Genomic DNA, 17,394 nt, shown 5'->3' with positions numbered 1-17,394 from the left:
AACCTTGTTGGACTCAGCCAGGACACAGGAAATGGAGCTGGCAATGCTCCTATCACAGGTTTTTATAGGGGCAATACAGCTGGTTATCTACTAATTTACAGGTTAAGAGTCTGACTAATAGCATTTCTAGTAATTATATTTCTATGGTGTCGGTATAGGCAGATACGTCTCATTCTAAGGCCTCCTCCCTCATGGATCTACCCCAGGCAGATACGTCTCATTCTAAGGCCTTGTCCCTCATGGATCTACCCCAGGCAGATACGTCTCATTCTAAGGCCTCATCCCTCATGGATCTACCCCAGGCAGATAAGTGTCATTCTAAGGCCTTGTCCCTCATGGATCTACCCCAGGCAGATAAGTGTCATTCTAAGGCCTTGTCCCTCATGGATCTACCCCAGGCAGATACGTCTCATTCTAAGGCCTTGTCCCTCATGGATCTACCCCAGGCAGATACGTCTCATTCTAAGGCCTTGTCCCTCATGGATCTACCCCAGGCAGATACGTCTCATTCTAAGGCCTTGTCCCTCATGGATCTACCCCAGGCAGATAAGTGTCATTCTAAGGTGTTGGTGGGAGACTTTGAAGCACTTTGTGACAACTGCTGATGAAAAAAGGGCTTTTGAAATAGATTTGACTGACTGACTGACTGGTTGGTGGATTAATTGACTTACAGTATATGTACTATATTAACCAGGTCATAATGTGGTTTCCAACTGGACAAGCTTTACATGCATTTCTAATTATTCAAACTCAAGGGCCAGTACTGACCGTCCACACAGTGATGTTGGAGTCGGCCGAGGCGGTGACAACGCGGTCGTCCTTCCTGGTGGCGTGGAGGCCCCACACCTTGTCCTGGTGGGCATCCAGCGTCTTTACACACTCGTTGGTCTTGATGGTCCACAGCTTGACCAGCCCATCTGACCCACTGGAGAGAGAGAGAGACAGAGAGGAGGGAAGAGAGAGAGACAGAGAGGAGGGAAGAGACAGAGAGGAGGGAAGAGACAGAGAGGAGGGAAGAGACAGAGAGGAGGGAAGAGACAGAGAGGAGGGAAGAGACAGAGAGGAGGGAAGAGACAGAGAGGAGGGAAGAGACAGAGAGGAGGGAAGAGACAGAGAGGAGGGAAGAGACAGAGAGGAGGGAAGAGACAGAGACAGAGAGGAGGGAAGAGACAGAGAGAGAGGAGGGAAGAGAGATGGGCAGAGAGGAAAAAAGGGAAAGAGAGCGAGAGAGGTGAGCAGAGCGAGAGAGGGGCGAGCAGAGGGGGAGAGGGGCGAGCAGAGCGAGAGAGGGGCGAGCAGAGGGGGAGAGGGGCGAGCAGAGCGAGAGAGGGGCGAGCAGAGGGGGAGAGGGGCGAGCAGAGCGAGAGAGGGGCGAGCAGAGCGAGAGAGGGGCGAGCAGAGGGGGAGAGGGGCGAGCAGGGGGAGAGAAAGAGAGACTCAAAAGATTGAGAGGGTGGGAGAGAGATGTGGTTTAAGGGAAAAACAGTATAACCAACACTTGGGATGTGATATTGGCATGCTACCATGAGAAAGAAGGATAAAAAAAACACAAAATAGTGTGTGTCGTACCTTGTGAGTAGCTGAGTCCCTCTGCTCACAAAGATGAGCTTCAGCACAGAGGCATCGTGGCCTTCAAACGTCTACAAGACACAACATGTCACTTCAGTTTCACCGTCAGAGAATGCCCAGATATAACTTCAATTGCTTCCACTAGGGCACGTATTCAAAATGCGTCAGTGAGTAGGAGTGCTGATCTGAGATCAGGTCCTCACTGTCCATATCTTATTCATTACGATCTAAAAGGCAAACCTGATCCAAGATCAGCACCATGAATACGGGCCCACGCCGCACGTGCACTTTGAGCAGGTTGGCATTTATTGTGATTGACTCATGTACTTGGCAGCTCTGCGGGGTAGTCACTAGCTGGCACTGACACAGACAAATCAGATTTTAAACATAACCTTTTTACAATATAGCCCATTTTTACTTTTGCCGCTGGCCCATCTAGCGGAAATCGCTCTGTTCTGCCTCCAGGACAAGACGGATGACAATAAACGTCAACCTGCGAACTTTGAGGCCATTCATTTGTGACAGAGCAAAAGGCTATATTGGATTTCCGGTGAGAGGTTCATTAAAAAGACTAGCGGTTGTTTTAGATAACATTTGAGGATACTGTACATAACAAACCAAGGCACGTCATTTCATCAGGTTCTGTTGTTCCTGTGTTCCAGAACAGTTCCATACAGGAGACCATGAATGACTGTTCAAAGAAAGAGTCACCCACAAAGGGCAGAAAGGATATCGTGGGAGGTTGAACAAGTTGAACACAACCTCCCTCCATGAGCCATTATATTAGTGCATAAAGCTACTATGTGGTGATAACGTCATCGACTAACAATTGTCACGATCACTCACAACTAACATTCAATACACATTTCATTTGGTTTTAAATGGTTTGACGAGTGTTCGGGAGTGCCAAGGTAGTGGAGGAACTAAAATGGGGATAATTATCTCATACCTACTGTACGAGGGAAATGAGCAATTGATGAGCAACATTAAAACATGTCAATTCATACAAATAAAATAATTACAAACACACACACACACACACGCAAACTAGCAATCATACACGCAAACTAGCAATCATACACGCAAACTAGCAATCATACACGCAAACTAGCAATCATACACGCAAACTAGCAATCATACACGCAAACTAGCAATCATACACGCAAACTAGCAATCATACACGCACACCGCTACCTCCACCCTCACCACCCCTCACCCACCTTGAGGCAGCTGAAGTCCTGGAGGCTCCAGAGCTTGACAGAGCCGTCGGCTGAGGAGGATGCCAGCACCTGGTCCATGGGAGAGAACTGGACACACCAGACCCCCCGGCGGTGGCCCCGGAACACCCCCAGGAGGGCCAGGTCAGCCCCGGGGGCCCCCAGGGACCAGAGCTTGGCCAGGCGGTCCTGGGAACCAGACACCAAGAGCTTGTCGTTGGGGGACACTGCCACGCTGTTCACATCCTGGGGCGGGAGGGGGAGAGACAGAATGAGAGAGATGGAAGGTTATGGGGTCAGTGTGACAGAGCAGGGATGAAAACAAAGGGGAAATTACAAAGTGACAGATGACAAATAGAAAGTGGGGTTAAAAGAAGTAGAGAGGGGTTGGAGAGGAAGAGGGTGGGCAGGGGGAGAGGATGGGGAATAGGAGGGTGAGAGACAGGGAGGAACAAGACCCACCAAACACATAGTCCTTACTTCCTTCTCAAGTATACATTTCACAGAACAGGCACCCACGTTATACATAGAAACCTCAAACCATCTGTGTTGTGAGTGCATTTGTATGACAACAATAGTTCATACAGACAAAGGAGCCCACAACAGGGGACTTTGACTTCCTTATGAGGAAAGCCTTATATATATTCCCATCACAGTGAACAAATCAAGCACCTGAGTCACCAGACAAACAGTCTTATCACTACAGCGTATCTGTCTGTTTACCGACCAGTATGGTGCACCTGTGGACGTGCTTCTAGACACGTGTTACTGTGTGCACATGCTTGTGTGTCCTTGTGTTTGTGCGTGTGGGTATTTGTCTGTACAGGTATATGTCCTTGTGTACATGCTTGAATGAATGCATGTATGTATGTATGTATGTATGTATGTATGTATGTATGTATGTATGTATGCGTGTACAGTTGAAGTCGGAAGTTTACATATACTTAGATTGGAGTCATTAAAACTTGTTTTTCAACCACTCCACAAATTTCTTGTCAACAAACTATAGTTTTGGCAAGTCGGTTAGGACATCTACTTTGTGCATGACACAAGTAAATTTTCCAACAATTGTTGAGACAGATTATTTCACTGTATCCCAATTCCAGTGGGTCAGAAGTTGACATACACTACGTTGACTGTGTCTTTAAACAGCTTAGACAATTCCAGAAAATTATGTCATGGCTTTAGAAGCTTCTGATAGGCTAATTGACATCCTTTGAGTCAATTGGAGGTGTACCTGTGGATGTATTTCAAGGCCTATCTTCAAACTCAGTGCCTCTTTGCTTGACATTATGAGAAGATCATAAGAAATCAGCCTAGACCTCAGAAAAACAATTGAAAACCTCCAAGTCTGGTTCATCCTTGGGAGCAATTTCCAAAAGCCTGAAGGTACCACGTTCATCTGTACAAACAATAGTACGCAAGTATAAACACCATGGGACCACGCAGCCATCATACCGCTCAGGAATGAGACGCGTGCTGTCTCCTAGAGATGAATGTACTTTGGTGCGAAAAGTGCAAACAATCCCAGAACAACAGCAAAGGAACTTGTGAAGATGCTGGAGGAAACAGGTACAAAAGTATCTATATCCACAGTCAAATGAGTCCTATATCAACATAACCTGAAAGGCCACTCAGCAAGGAAGAAGCCACTGCTCCAAAACCACCATAAAAAAGGTAGACTACGGTTTGCAACTGCACATGGGGACAAACATCATACTTTTTGGAGAAATGTCCTCTGGTCTGATGAAACAAAAATAGAACTGTTTAGCCATAATGACCATTGTTATGTTTGGAGGAAAAAGGGGGAGGCTTGCAAGCCGAAGAACACCATCCCAACCGTGAAGCACGGGGGTGGCAGCATCATGTTATGGGGGTGCTTTGTTGCAGGAGGGACTGGTGCACTTCACAAAATAGATGGCATCATGAGGGAGGGAAATGATGTGGATATATTGAAGCAACATTTGCTTGGTCGCAAATGGGTCTTCCAATTGGCAAATGACCCCAAGCATACTTCCAAAGTTGTAGCAAAATGGCTTAAAAGACAACAAAGTCAAAGTATTGGAGTGGCCATCACAAAGCCCTGACCTCAATACTATAGAAAATTTGTGGGCAGAACTGAAAAAGTATGTGCCAGCAGGGAGGCCTACAAACATGATTCAGTTACACCAGCTCTGTCAGGAGGAATGGGCCAACATTCACCAAACTTATTGTGGGAAGCTTGTGGAAGGCTACCCAAAACATTTGACCCAAGTTAAACAATTTAAAGGCAATACACTCAATTAGTATTTGGTAGCATGTAAACTTCTGACCCATTGGGAATGTGATGAAAGAAATAAAAGCTCAAATAAATCACTCTACTATTATTCTGACATTTCACATTCTTAAAATAAAGTGGTGATCCTATCTGACCTAAGACAGGGAATTTTTACTAGGTATGAATGTCAGGAATTGTGAAAAACTGAGTTTAAATGTATTAGGCGAAGGTGTATGTAAACTTCCGACTTCAACTGTATGTATAATGCTTGAATGTATATGTGCGCGCGCATGTCATACTTTGTCGTGTGCCTTCTCTGTGACCCGGGCGGTCAGCTGGAACATGTCACCGTCTGTTTCCGGGATGGTCTCTGGGAGATCCCACACCTTGATGGTACAGTCCTGACTACCAGACACCACAAACGACTCCTTCATCCTGAAAGAAAGAGAGAGAGAGAGAAAGACCGATGTAGGATAAGAAAGAAGGATCAGAACGTGCACAAGCAAGAGTGTATGGATGATTAACACATTGGATATTGGCATTCCCAATATAGGAGAAACGTGCATCCACTGTGGGCCTCCAGGGTCAGAACTGAGGAGACCCTGGTGTGTAGTGGTTTACCTGGAGCAGGTGATGGAGCCCACAGCGTTAGCATGGCTGCAGCCCTGGGCCACACAAGACACCTGGCCACTGTCTGGATCCTGTCTCCACACACGCACTGACTTATCCTGGGGGGAAAGAAAGTACAAAATATATTATATGTGAGAGAGAAAGCGAGAGAGAGGGAGAGGACACGGACTTATCCTGTACAGAGAGAGAGGGGACTCTGGTTAGAGGGAGTGTGTGTATTATGTGTGTGTTTGTGCTGTTTTGCCAACTGGCATCAGTGGTTTGATTCCATCACTATTATACAAAAATTAAAACATCATACATCATCTGCACAGAGGTCATTGTCACATTTGGCATAACTATGACCATTGGAGTTGGCAAAAAGGCACAAACAGATCTGGGACCAGGCTAGGGTTCAATAGTATTGATTAGATGATACTGGTTAGTAGAGTGTGTGTGTAGGTATGCATGAAGGTGTTTGTGTACATGTGGATTTCATCCTACTGTGTACGTGAGGATTCCATTCGTAAATGAGGAATGGTGAACATTCCTGATGAAACAAGGAAACCGTCAAGCTGTAGCCTCACCTTTGCACAGCTCACAAACAGGGACCCTTTCTTGAACACGTCGAGTGACAGGACGGTATCTGTGGAGGAGAAAGGAAAGGTCAACCCTTCTGAAAGGTCGAGCCAGGTGATAAAAGAGCAACTCTCAACGTCAGTCAAACCAGACCGACCAGTTACCAAGCTATCACGGTCTCTAATCCTGAATGGCAGAAACTCTGTCTGACTGCTCAGTTTATCAGGTTTCTTAAGCATCTTGTAAATACCTTCACAGCTACAATTTAATTAGAATCCCTCCAATCGCCATGGTTTAGAAAGACTTCCATGGTTCACATACTGTGTATGTTGCATGCTTTCAGGGTGTAGATATTCTACAGACCGGCTGCAGGCTGTAGATATTCTACAGACCGGCTGTAGATATTCTACAGACCGGCTGTAGATATTCTACAGACCCGCTGCAGGGTGTAGATATTCTACAGACCGGCTGTAGATATTCTACAGACCGGCTGTAGATATTCTACAGACCGGCTGTAGATATTCTACAGACCGGCTGCAGGGTGTAGATATTCTACAGACCCGCTGCAGGGTGTAGATATTCTACAGACCCGCTGCAGGGTGTAGATATTCTACAGACCCGCTGCAGGGTGTAGATATTCTACAGACCCGCTGCAGGGTGTAGATATTCTACAGACCCGCTGCAGGGTGTAGATATTCTACAGACCCGCTGCAGGGTGTAGATATTCTACAGACCCGCTGCAGGGTGTAGATATTCTACAGACCCGCTGCAGGGTGTAGATATTCTACAGACCCGCTGCAGGGTGTAGATATTCTACAGACCCGCTGCAGGGTGTAGATATTCTACAGACCCGCTGCAGGGTGTAGATATTCTACAGACCCGCTGCAGGGTGTAGATATTCTACAGACCCGCTGCAGGGTGTAGATATTCTACAGACCCGCTGCAGGGTGTAGATATTCTACAGACCCACTGCAATGCTGCAAGGTGCCGTTTGGGGATCAGTGTTTCACACAGCAACTCTGCCTCCTGCTGGTCAATCTTCAGAACTTCTATTCAGTGATATACTAGATCATTTGGGTGAAATATTAACTATATGTTGTTGGCATTAATGTTACAACTGGGCTAAAGGGAGCTGCCAGATTCAAAAGAAAAGAACCAGACACTTATTCTGAGAACGTTTATTCTCAGTTTCTAACATTTTAAAAATGTGAATTAGGTTTCCATTCCATCTTCCTACCTGGTGACCACCCCATACAGACAAGCAGAGAGGTGCTGCCCTCTGTTGGTCAGAGGACTCACCTGTGTGTCCGTAGAGGATCTTACAGCTGCTGGTGGCCAGGTCAAACACCTTGAGCTGGGAGCTGTTGGTCGCCACGACAATGTGAGTGTCACCCTTGCCCAGAAACTTCACATCCAGGACCTCATCGTTGAAGCCAACAAACTGGAGGTGGAGAGAGAATATTAGAGAATAACACCAGCAACACAAAATCAAGGCTCTTGATCAAAATAAACGATTGGTAATGTTATCAGTGACACTCCTGTTGCTGTGTGGTGAAGGAGGGCAGCTGGTAGAGACCTTGTTATCAGTGACACTCCTGTTGCTGTGTGGTGGAGGGCAGCTGGTAGAGACCTTGTTATCAGTGACACTCCTGTTGCTGTGTGGTGAAGGAGGGCAGCTGGTAGAGACCTTGTTATCAGTGACACTCCTGTTGCTGTGTGGTGAAGGAGGGCAGCTGGTAGAGACCTTGTTATCAGTGACACTCCTGTTGCTGTGTGGTGGAGGGCAGCTGGTAGAGACCTTGTTATCAGTGACCCTCCTGTTGCTGTGTGGTGGAGGGCAGCTGGTAGAGACCTTGTTATCAGTGACCCTCCTGTTGCTGTGTGGTGAAGGAGGGCAGCTGGTAGAGACCTTGTTATCAGTGACACTCCTGTTGCTGTGTGGTGAAGGAGGGCAGCTGGCAGACACCTTGTTAACAGTGACCCACGTGTTGCTGTGTGGTGAAGGAGGGCAGCTGGTAGAGACCTTGTTATCAGTGACACTCCTGTTGCTGTGTGGTGGAGGGCAGCTGGTAGAGACCTTGTTATCAGTGACACTCCTGTTGCTGTGTGGTGGAGGGCAGCTGGTAGAGACCTTGTTATCAGTGACCCTCCTGTTGCTGTGTGGTGAAGGAGGGCAGCTGGTAGAGACCTTGTTATCAGTGACCCTCCTGTTGCTGTGTGGTGGAGGGCAGCTGGTAGAGACCTTGTTATCAGTGACACTCCTGTTGCTGTGTGGTGGAGGGCAGCTGGTAGAGACCTTGTTATCAGTGACCCTCCTGTTGCTGTGTGGTGAAGGGCAGCTGGTAGAGACCTTGTTATCAGTGACCCTCCTGTTGCTGTGTGGTGGAGGGCAGCTGGTAGAGACCTTGTTATCAGTGACCCTCCTGTTGCTGTGTGGTGGAGGGCAGCTGGTAGAGACCTTGTTATCAGTGACACTCCTGTTGCTGTGTGGTGGAGGGCAGCTGGTAGAGACCTTGTTATCAGTGACCCTCCTGTTGCTGTGTGGTGGAGGGCAGCTGGTAGAGACCTTGTTATCGGTGACCCTCCTGTTGCTGTGTGGTGAAGGAGGGCAGCTGGTAGAGACCTTGTTATCAGTGACACTCCTGTTGCTGTGTGGTGGAGGGCAGCTGGTAGAGACCTTGTTATCGGTGACCCTCCTGTTGCTGTGTGGTGAAGGAGGGCAGCTGGTAGAGACCTTGTTATCAGTGACACTCCTGTTGCTGTGTGGTGGAGGGCAGCTGGTAGAGACCTTGTTATCAGTGACCCTCCTGTTGCTGTGTGGTGGAGGGCAGCTGGTAGAGACCTTGTTATCAGTGACCCTCCTGTTGCTGTGTGGTGGAGGGCAGCTGGTAGAGACCTTGTTATCAGTGACACTCCTGTTGCTGTGTGGTGGAGGGCAGCTGGTAGAGACCTTGTTATCAGTGACCCTCCTGTTGCTGTGTGGTGGAGGGCAGCTGGTAGAGACCTTGTTATCAGTGACCCACGTGTTGCTGTGTGGTGAAGGAGGGCAGCTGGTAGAGACCTTGTTATCAGTGACACTCCTGTTGCTGTGTGGTGAAGGAGGGCAGCTGGTAGAGACCTTGTTAACAGTGACCCACGTGTTGCTGTGTGGTGAAGGAGGGCAGCTGGTAGAGACCTTGTTATCAGTGACACTCCTGTTGCTGTGTGGTGAAGGAGGGCAGCTGGTAGAGACCTTGTTATCAGTGACCCTCCTGTTGCTGTGTGGTGAAGGAGGGCAGCTGGCAGACACCTTGTTAACAGTGACCCACGTGTTGCTGTGTGGTGAAGGAGGGCAGCTGGCAGAGACCTTGTTATCAGTGACCCTCCTGTTGCTGTGTGGTGAAGGAGGGCAGCTGGTAGAGACCTTGTTATCAGTGACCCTCCTGTTGCTGTGTGGTGGAGGGCAGCTGGTAGAGACCTTGTTATCAGTGACACTCCTGTTGCTGTGTGGTGGAGGGCAGCTGGTAGAGACCTTGTTATCAGTGACCCTCCTGTTGCTGTGTGGTGAAGGAGGGCAGCTGGTAGAGACCTTGTTATCAGTGACACTCCTGTTGCTGTGTGGTGAAGGAGGGCAGCTGGCAGACACCTTGTTAACAGTGACCCACGTGTTGCTGTGTGGTGAAGGAGGGCAGCTGGTAGAGACCTTGTTATCAGTGACACTCCTGTTGCTGTGTGGTGGAGGGCAGCTGGTAGAGACCTTGTTATCAGTGACACTCCTGTTGCTGTGTGGTGGAGGGCAGCTGGTAGAGACCTTGTTATCAGTGACCCTCCTGTTGCTGTGTGGTGAAGGAGGGCAGCTGGTAGAGACCTTGTTATCAGTGACCCTCCTGTTGCTGTGTGGTGGAGGGCAGCTGGTAGAGACCTTGTTATCAGTGACACTCCTGTTGCTGTGTGGTGGAGGGCAGCTGGTAGAGACCTTGTTATCAGTGACCCTCCTGTTGCTGTGTGGTGAAGGAGGGCAGCTGGTAGAGACCTTGTTATCAGTGACCCTCCTGTTGCTGTGTGGTGGAGGGCAGCTGGTAGAGACCTTGTTATCAGTGACCCTCCTGTTGCTGTGTGGTGGAGGGCAGCTGGTAGAGACCTTGTTATCAGTGACCCTCCTGTTGCTGTGTGGTGAAGGAGGGCAGCTGGCAGACACCTTGTTAACAGTGACCCACGTGTTGCTGTGTGGTGAAGGAGGGCAGCTGGTAGAGACCTTGTTATCAGTGACCCTCCTGTTGCTGTGTGGTGAAGGAGGGCAGCTGGTAGAGACCTTGTTATCAGTGACCCTCCTGTTGCTGTGTGGTGAAGGAGGGCAGCTGGCAGACACCTTGTTAACAGTGACCCACGTGTTGCTGTGTGGTGAAGGAGGGCAGCTGGTAGAGACCTTGTTATCAGTGACCCTCCTGTTGCTGTGTGGTGAAGGAGGGCAGCTGGTAGAGACCTTGTTATCAGTGACCCTCCTGTTGCTGTGTGGTGAAGGAGGGCAGCTGGCAGACACCTTGTTAACAGTGACCCACGTGTTGCTGTGTGGTGAAGGAGGGCAGCTGGTAGAGACCTTGTTATCAGTGACCCTCCTGTTGCTGTGTGGTGAAGGAGGGCAGCTGGTAGAGACCTTGTTATCAGTGACCCTCCTGTTGCTGTGTGGTGAAGGAGGGCAGCTGGCAGACACCTTGTTAACAGTGACCCACGTGTTGCTGTGTGGTGAAGGAGGGCAGCTGGTAGAGACCTTGTTATCGGTGACCCTCCTGTTGCTGTGTGGTGAAGGAGGGCAGCTGGTAGAGACCTTGTTATCAGTGACCCTCCTGTTGCTGTGTGGTGAAGGAGGGCAGCTGGCAGAGACCTTGTTAACAGTGACCCACGTGTTGCTGTGTGGTGAAGGAGGGCAGCTGGTAGAGACCTTGTTATCGGTGACCCTCCTGTTGCTGTGTGGTGAAGGAGGGCAGCTGGTAGAGACCTTGTTATCAGTGACACTCCTGTTGCTGTGTGGTGGAGGGCAGCTGGTAGAGACCTTGTTATCAGTGACCCACCTGTTGCTGTGTGGTGGAGGGCAGCTGATAGAGACCTTGTTATCAGTGACCCTCCTGTTGCTGTGTGGTGAAGGAGGGCAGCTGGTAGAGACCTTGTTATCAGTGACCCACCTGTTGCTGTGTGGTGAAGGAGGGCAGCTGGTAGAGCAGTATGTTATGTTCTGCTGTGACTGTGGCCAGCCTGAGGGAGGAGGGCAGGGGGAGGCAGTAGGTTAGGCTCCGGGGGTCTCCATACTCCTCTCCCCCCTCTTCGGAGCCCCCCGCGGAGGGAGGGGAGGGGAGCGTCTGGGCGAACACACAGCGGGCCGAGCTGGCATCCCACACCCTCAGCACACCTGGAGAGAGAGAATCCCTTTAGTGGGGGTCTTTGATTGGGCTTGCTCCCTGTGTTGTTTTGGCTAACTATAAAATGATGATCATCTCTGATTGGCTGCTAAAACTATACACTAGTTTCGTTCAGTATTATCTAGCTATATTGGTGGGCAGTGGGCCGACTCCTCCACATGCATCCACCATCTAGCCTGGGGATTGGTGGAGTAAGAGAAGACACTGATCTGAATCAGCTTTGAATTTTCCCCCACTAATGGTTAAGGTTAGGGAAGCTGATCCTAGATCTGTACCTAGGGGCAACTTCACCCAGGAGCGGGCCTGTAAGCATATACCTTTGCTGCCTGCTGTGATGAAGTGGATCTCTTTAGTTTTCACCCCGATCTCAGAGAAATCTTCATCCTCAGGGAGCAGCACAACACTCTCCACAGCCTGGCGAGGGAAGCAACACATTTCATGCAATTAGGCTGATGATACACCAATCAACTTTTAGTTGCAAAAGCCATTCTAAAACAACTCTGGAAGAAAGTAGAGTATGAGAGTTTACCTCATAGACGGGCACTGTCCTCCTGGCAGTCCTGCTCTTCAGATCCCACACTGTGCAGATCTTATCCCTGCCAGAGCTGCAATCAAACAACCATCCAACATTCAGCTAGCTCGCAATGAACTGATCAGCTGTGATGAGGTCTAAAGCTATGGTTTTTAACCGGTGGTCTGCGGGGGTACTGCAGGTGAGCCACAAAATAAATGTTCAAAAATAAACATCTGCGACTCCACGAATGGTGGTCCTCAAGAGCTTAGATGGTGATTTGATGGTCCCCGGAATGGAAAAGGTTTGGAACCACTGGTCTAGAGTAGTTCCAAACACTAAATTGACGCATTAATTGAATATCTTGGACAACACTACACCAATAGCTCACCGTGTTGTTTTGGCTATGATAGGTAGGTACTATGTATAGCCTTGTACCAGATCTGTAAGTGCTGTTTTGCCAAATGGCATCAGTGGTTTCTTTCAGCACAATTTTTCAGAAATTAAAACAAACAGATCTGAGACCAGGCTAGGGTATGATAGGTGTCAGAAGGCAGGTTTCCATTGACCCAGGTTTATTCAACAATAGCAATGTCGCAAAAAATATATATTATTGCGACATGTATAATGGAAAGGGCAGATGAGACATTTTCTTAAGATGAACCAAATAAAATATCAGTTTGACTGGGATAGATTTTTCTTTATTGCAACAAATTATGGAAACGGTGTTTTTCAAATAAATGAAGATTGCCGAATAATTCCGAAGGTACTTTTTTGGTTTGACGTCATTACTTCCAGTTGTTTTTAAATCGACGCAAGATAGTTAAATGGAAACGCACCCTAGCAGGCAATCATCGCATCTATTTTCTATGTAAACTTTCTAAATGTCAACAACAAAAAGGTGAATAGAAACCTAGCCAGAGAGTGGTAGGAGCTGTCAGCTCAGCTGTCCTACAGTAATAGGTTTAGATCTAGGTCTGCACTACTGTAAAACTCTTTCTAACAACTGTTGATGTAAAAAGAGATTGACTGATTGTTACAGTACCTGACCATGGAGGCTCCATCGGGAGTGAAGGCCAGGGAGGTGACAGGGCTGTAGTGGCTCTGCAGCACGCACAGACACTGGCTGGAGCGCAGGTCCCACATCCTGATGCCACAGTCTGACGCTGAGGAGAAGAGCTGCAGTAGACTTATGTCTGGGTGGAACTCCACCAGGCTGCAGGGCAGGAGGAGGACAACGTGAGTGTTTGAGACCATTGCAGTCAGACTGCGCTTAATCACTGATCTACAAACCACATAGCATCCATAATAACTACTCATTATATAATAAAGAATAACAATTATGTGGCTTGCCTTGATTAAACTGATCCCCTCAAACATGCTGAATCATAATATCAAATATTAATTTCCACAGGTCAAACTAGCAACTAGATTTAAGTCATGTCTTGTTGTCAATGTATCAACTTATCGAAGGCACCTACATCTACAAGGGTTTGTCCAGTTTCTGAGGAATAGATCTCATTTATAAACCATGAGATAAATTGACCCGCGAAAGTATTCATAAAGCGTCTCAGAGTAGGAGTGTTGATCTAGGATCAGGTCCCCCCCTATTCATGCGATCTTATTCATGATCTGAAATGCTTAACTGATCCTAGAACAGTAGTTCAGATCAGAGTAAAGAGGTGGTCAGTAACTTACTGTACGACCCCAGAGGAGCCCTTCAGGTTGTGCGTACAGTACTGCTTCACCACGTCCCACAGCTTTATGGTGCCATCACAGCCTCCTACACACCAACAAGATGACAGACTCATATTCCAGACAGGAAGTACAAGGTGAAATCTCAGAGTACCCATTTAAAGTGGGAGCATTTGATTGAGCGCACTCAATGTTGTTTTGGGGTATAACAGGTAGGTACTAGGCAGTGTTAATTTCATTAACAACAAAAAATAGTGACTAAAATATTCGTCAAACACCTATTTTTCAGTGGTAATTGGCTGTAACTGACTAAATAGATCCAGAAAAATATATAACTCAACGAAAATGATTTATCATCTCAGTTGACTAAAACGAGACTAAATTCTCTCTGTGACTAAGATCGGACTACTAAGTGAACTGGACAAGAGCTTTGGAAAGATTGTGCTTATCACTGAAAAGCTCTCAATCAATTTTAGCTAGATGTTGCTACTCTTTGGCTCTCTGCGCTTATGTGTCTGATTGCACATGACATACAAAACAATAGCTATGTAGGCTAAATTTGTCATTTACATGGCCAAATAACTGTTATACAGCACATTCAGCAAGTGACCTTTTCCACGTTGTTACGTTATAGTCTTATTCTAAAAATGACTAAATAAAACATCAACAGTCTACACACATTACCCTATAATGACCAAGCAAAAAGGTTTAGAACTGCTTGCTAATATTTACATAAGTACTCAGACCATTTGCAGAGACTCAAAATTGCACGTAGGTGCATCCTGTTTCCATTGATCATCCTTGAGATGTTTCTACAACTTGGAGTCCACCTGTAGTAAATTCAATTGATTGGACATGATTTGGAAAGGCACACACCTGTCAACATAAGGTCATACTGTTGACAGTGCATGTCAGAGCAAAAACCAAGCCATGAGGTCGAAGGAATTGTCCATAGAGCTCCAAGACAGGTTTGTGTCGAGGCACAGATCTGGGGAAGTGTACCAAAATATTTCTGCAGCATTGAAGGTCCTCAATAACACAGTGGCCTCAATCATTCTTAAATGGAAGAAGTTTGAAACCACCATGACTTTTCCTAGAGCTGGCCGCACAGCCAGAATGAGCAATCGGGGGAGAAGGACCTTGGTCAGGGAGGTGACCAAGAACCCAGTGATCACTCTGACAGAGCTCCAGAGTTCCTCTGTGGAGATGAGAGAACCTTCCAGAAGGACAACCATCTCTGCAGCACTCCACCAATCAGGCCATTATTGTAATGTCCAAATGGAAGCCACTCCTCAGTAAAAGGCACACAACGGCCCGCTTGGAGTTTGCCAAAAGGCACCTAAAGGACTCTGACCATGAGAAACAAGATTATCTGGTCTGATGAAACAAGGGTCAACTCTTTGGCCTGAATGCCAAGCGTCAACACTGGAGGAAACCTGGCACCATCCCTACGGTGAAGCATGGTGGTGGCAGCATCATGCTGTGGGGATGTTTTTCAGCGGCAGGGACCGGGAGACTAGTCAGGATCGAGGGCAAGATGAACAGAGCAAAGTACAGAGAGATCCTTGATGAAAACCAGCTCCAGAGTGCTCAGAACCTCAGACTGGGGCAAAGGTTCACCTTCCAACAGGACAACGACCCTTAGTGAACAGCCAAGACAACACAATGTCTGAATGTCCTTGAGTGGCCCAACCAGAGCCCAGACTTGAAACCGATCTAACATCTCTGAAGAGACCTGAAAATAGCTGTGCAGCAAAGCTCCCCACCCAGCCTGACCAAGCTTGAGAGGATCTGCAGACGCTGTAATCGCTGCAAAGTGCTTCAACAAAATACTGAGTAAAGGGTCTGAATACTTATGAATATGGAATAGTTCAGTTTTGTATTTTTAATACATTTGCAAAAATGTCTAAACCTGTTTTTGCTTTGTCATTATGTGGTATTGTGTGTAGATTAAGGAATAAAAACAATTTAATCAATTTTAGGATAAGGCTGTATCGTTAAAAGTCAAGGGGTCTGAATACTTTCCGAAGGCACTGTCTACTTATGTTTGTCATTTTTCTGCTGTTGGGAAGAGAATGACGTCATACAGGAAAATGTTGGTAGGACAAGGCTGTGTATGTTTGTTCACATGGAAGTCAGTGGTTTATGTTTACTGTAGGTTTGAGGCAATACAAATGTGATGTGACAAAATGAAAGGGCATTTAGTGGACTAAAATGGCCCACTGTTTTAGTTCTTTTGATAATAATTAAGACTACAACATTATTCAAATGGTAAAATGTAACTAAGATAGTCATTTTGACTAAAATATAATGAATTACTAGATATAGCCTGGTACCAGATCTGTAAGTGCTTTCTTGCCAACTGGCATCAGTGGTTTCTTTCAGCACGATTATTCTGAAATTAAAACAATATACATCATCTGCATAGTCCAGGCTAGGGTTTGATGGGTGTGGTACAGATCTGGGACCAGGCTAGGGTATGATGGGTGTGTGAAGTTATCCTATGAGGTCGATCCGCTCACCTGTGGCCAGGAGCGTGGCGGTGGGGTCAAAGGTCATGCTGGCAATGGGCACATTGTGGATGGCCCTCCAGGAGCGTGTGCACTGGGCCTGCTTCCAGTCCCATTGCTTCAGCAGCAGAGCCTTGCTGGCTGTTACCAGTATCTGGGGAGGGAAGGAGGAATGGATGGAGAGAAAGGATGAGGGGGGAGGAAAGGGGAATAAAGGTGTCCCCATGCTTCCCAGCTGAAACAGTTTGGTAGAGTTTGTGCATATATTATGACAACATTTTTGTGACGTTTTGTTCGTTTTGCACTTCGGTAGTCTTTTTTTGGGGCAGTTCGGGCACAAAACATTTTTTCTGGAGGCAAGCTGAAGTTCGGAGGTGAAGTCTTCAGCCCTTCGTCGATGATCAGTCAAGAGTAGGGATTCTTCAAGAAAGTCTAGTCATTCAATGAGTGACGACTTTTTTTATTTTTTTTATTTTACCTTTATTTAACCAGGTAGGCAAGTTGAGAACAAGTTCTCATTTACAATTGCGACCTGGCCAAGATAAAGCAAAGCAGTTCGACAGATAAAACGACACAGAGTTACACATGGAGTAAAAACAAACATACAGTCAATAATGCAGTATAAACAAGTCTATATACAATGTGAGCAAATGAGGTGAGAAGGGAGGTAAAGGCAAAAAAGGCCATGATGGCAAAGTAAATACAATATAGCAAGTAAAATACTGGAATGGTAGTTTAGCAATGGAAGAATGAGCAAAGTAGAAATAAAAAATAATGGGGTGCAAAGGAGCAAAATAAATAAATAAATTATATACAGTTGGGAAAGAGGTAGTTTGGGCTAAATTATAGGTGGGCTATGTACAGGTGCAGTAATCTGTGAGCTGCTCTGACAGTTGGTGCTTAAAGCTAGTGAGGGAGATAAGTGTTTCCAGTTTCAGAGATTTTTGTAGTTCGTTCCAGTCATTGGCAGCAGAGAACTGGAAGGAGAGGCGGCCAAAGAAAGAATTGGTTTTGGGGGTGACTAGAGAGATATACCTGCTGGAGCGTGTGCTAC

At 47.0% G+C, this 17,394-nt stretch overlaps 1 protein-coding gene across 1 annotated transcript in view; it reads right to left on the bottom strand.

Annotated features, from left to right (window-relative positions):
* The window catches only part of LOC116359978 (transducin beta-like protein 3), a 34,262-nt gene that overhangs the window by 14,105 nt on the left and 2,763 nt on the right, over positions 1-17,394 (bottom strand). Inside the window, exons 5-17 of the mRNA XM_031814256.1 lie at positions 16,353-16,494; positions 13,834-13,918; positions 13,181-13,351; positions 12,154-12,229; positions 11,942-12,038; positions 11,391-11,614; positions 7,531-7,672; positions 6,240-6,298; positions 5,665-5,771; positions 5,343-5,478; positions 2,790-3,032; positions 1,570-1,640; positions 769-925 (exon numbers count right to left, since the gene is read on the bottom strand). Of these exons, the coding sequence (XP_031670116.1) occupies positions 769-925; positions 1,570-1,640; positions 2,790-3,032; positions 5,343-5,478; positions 5,665-5,771; positions 6,240-6,298; positions 7,531-7,672; positions 11,391-11,614; positions 11,942-12,038; positions 12,154-12,229; positions 13,181-13,351; positions 13,834-13,918; positions 16,353-16,494 (1,710 nt within the window). The remainder of the gene's footprint in view (positions 1-768; positions 926-1,569; positions 1,641-2,789; positions 3,033-5,342; positions 5,479-5,664; positions 5,772-6,239; positions 6,299-7,530; positions 7,673-11,390; positions 11,615-11,941; positions 12,039-12,153; positions 12,230-13,180; positions 13,352-13,833; positions 13,919-16,352; positions 16,495-17,394) is intronic.

The sequence above is a fragment of the Oncorhynchus kisutch genome, unplaced genomic scaffold (assembly GCF_002021735.2).
Source record: "Oncorhynchus kisutch isolate 150728-3 unplaced genomic scaffold, Okis_V2 Okis06b-Okis10b_hom, whole genome shotgun sequence".
NCBI classification, from domain to species: Eukaryota; Metazoa; Chordata; class Actinopteri; order Salmoniformes; family Salmonidae; genus Oncorhynchus; species Oncorhynchus kisutch.
Note: the sequence above shows the minus strand (reverse complement) of the source record. Positions and strands in the feature narration are given on the sequence as shown.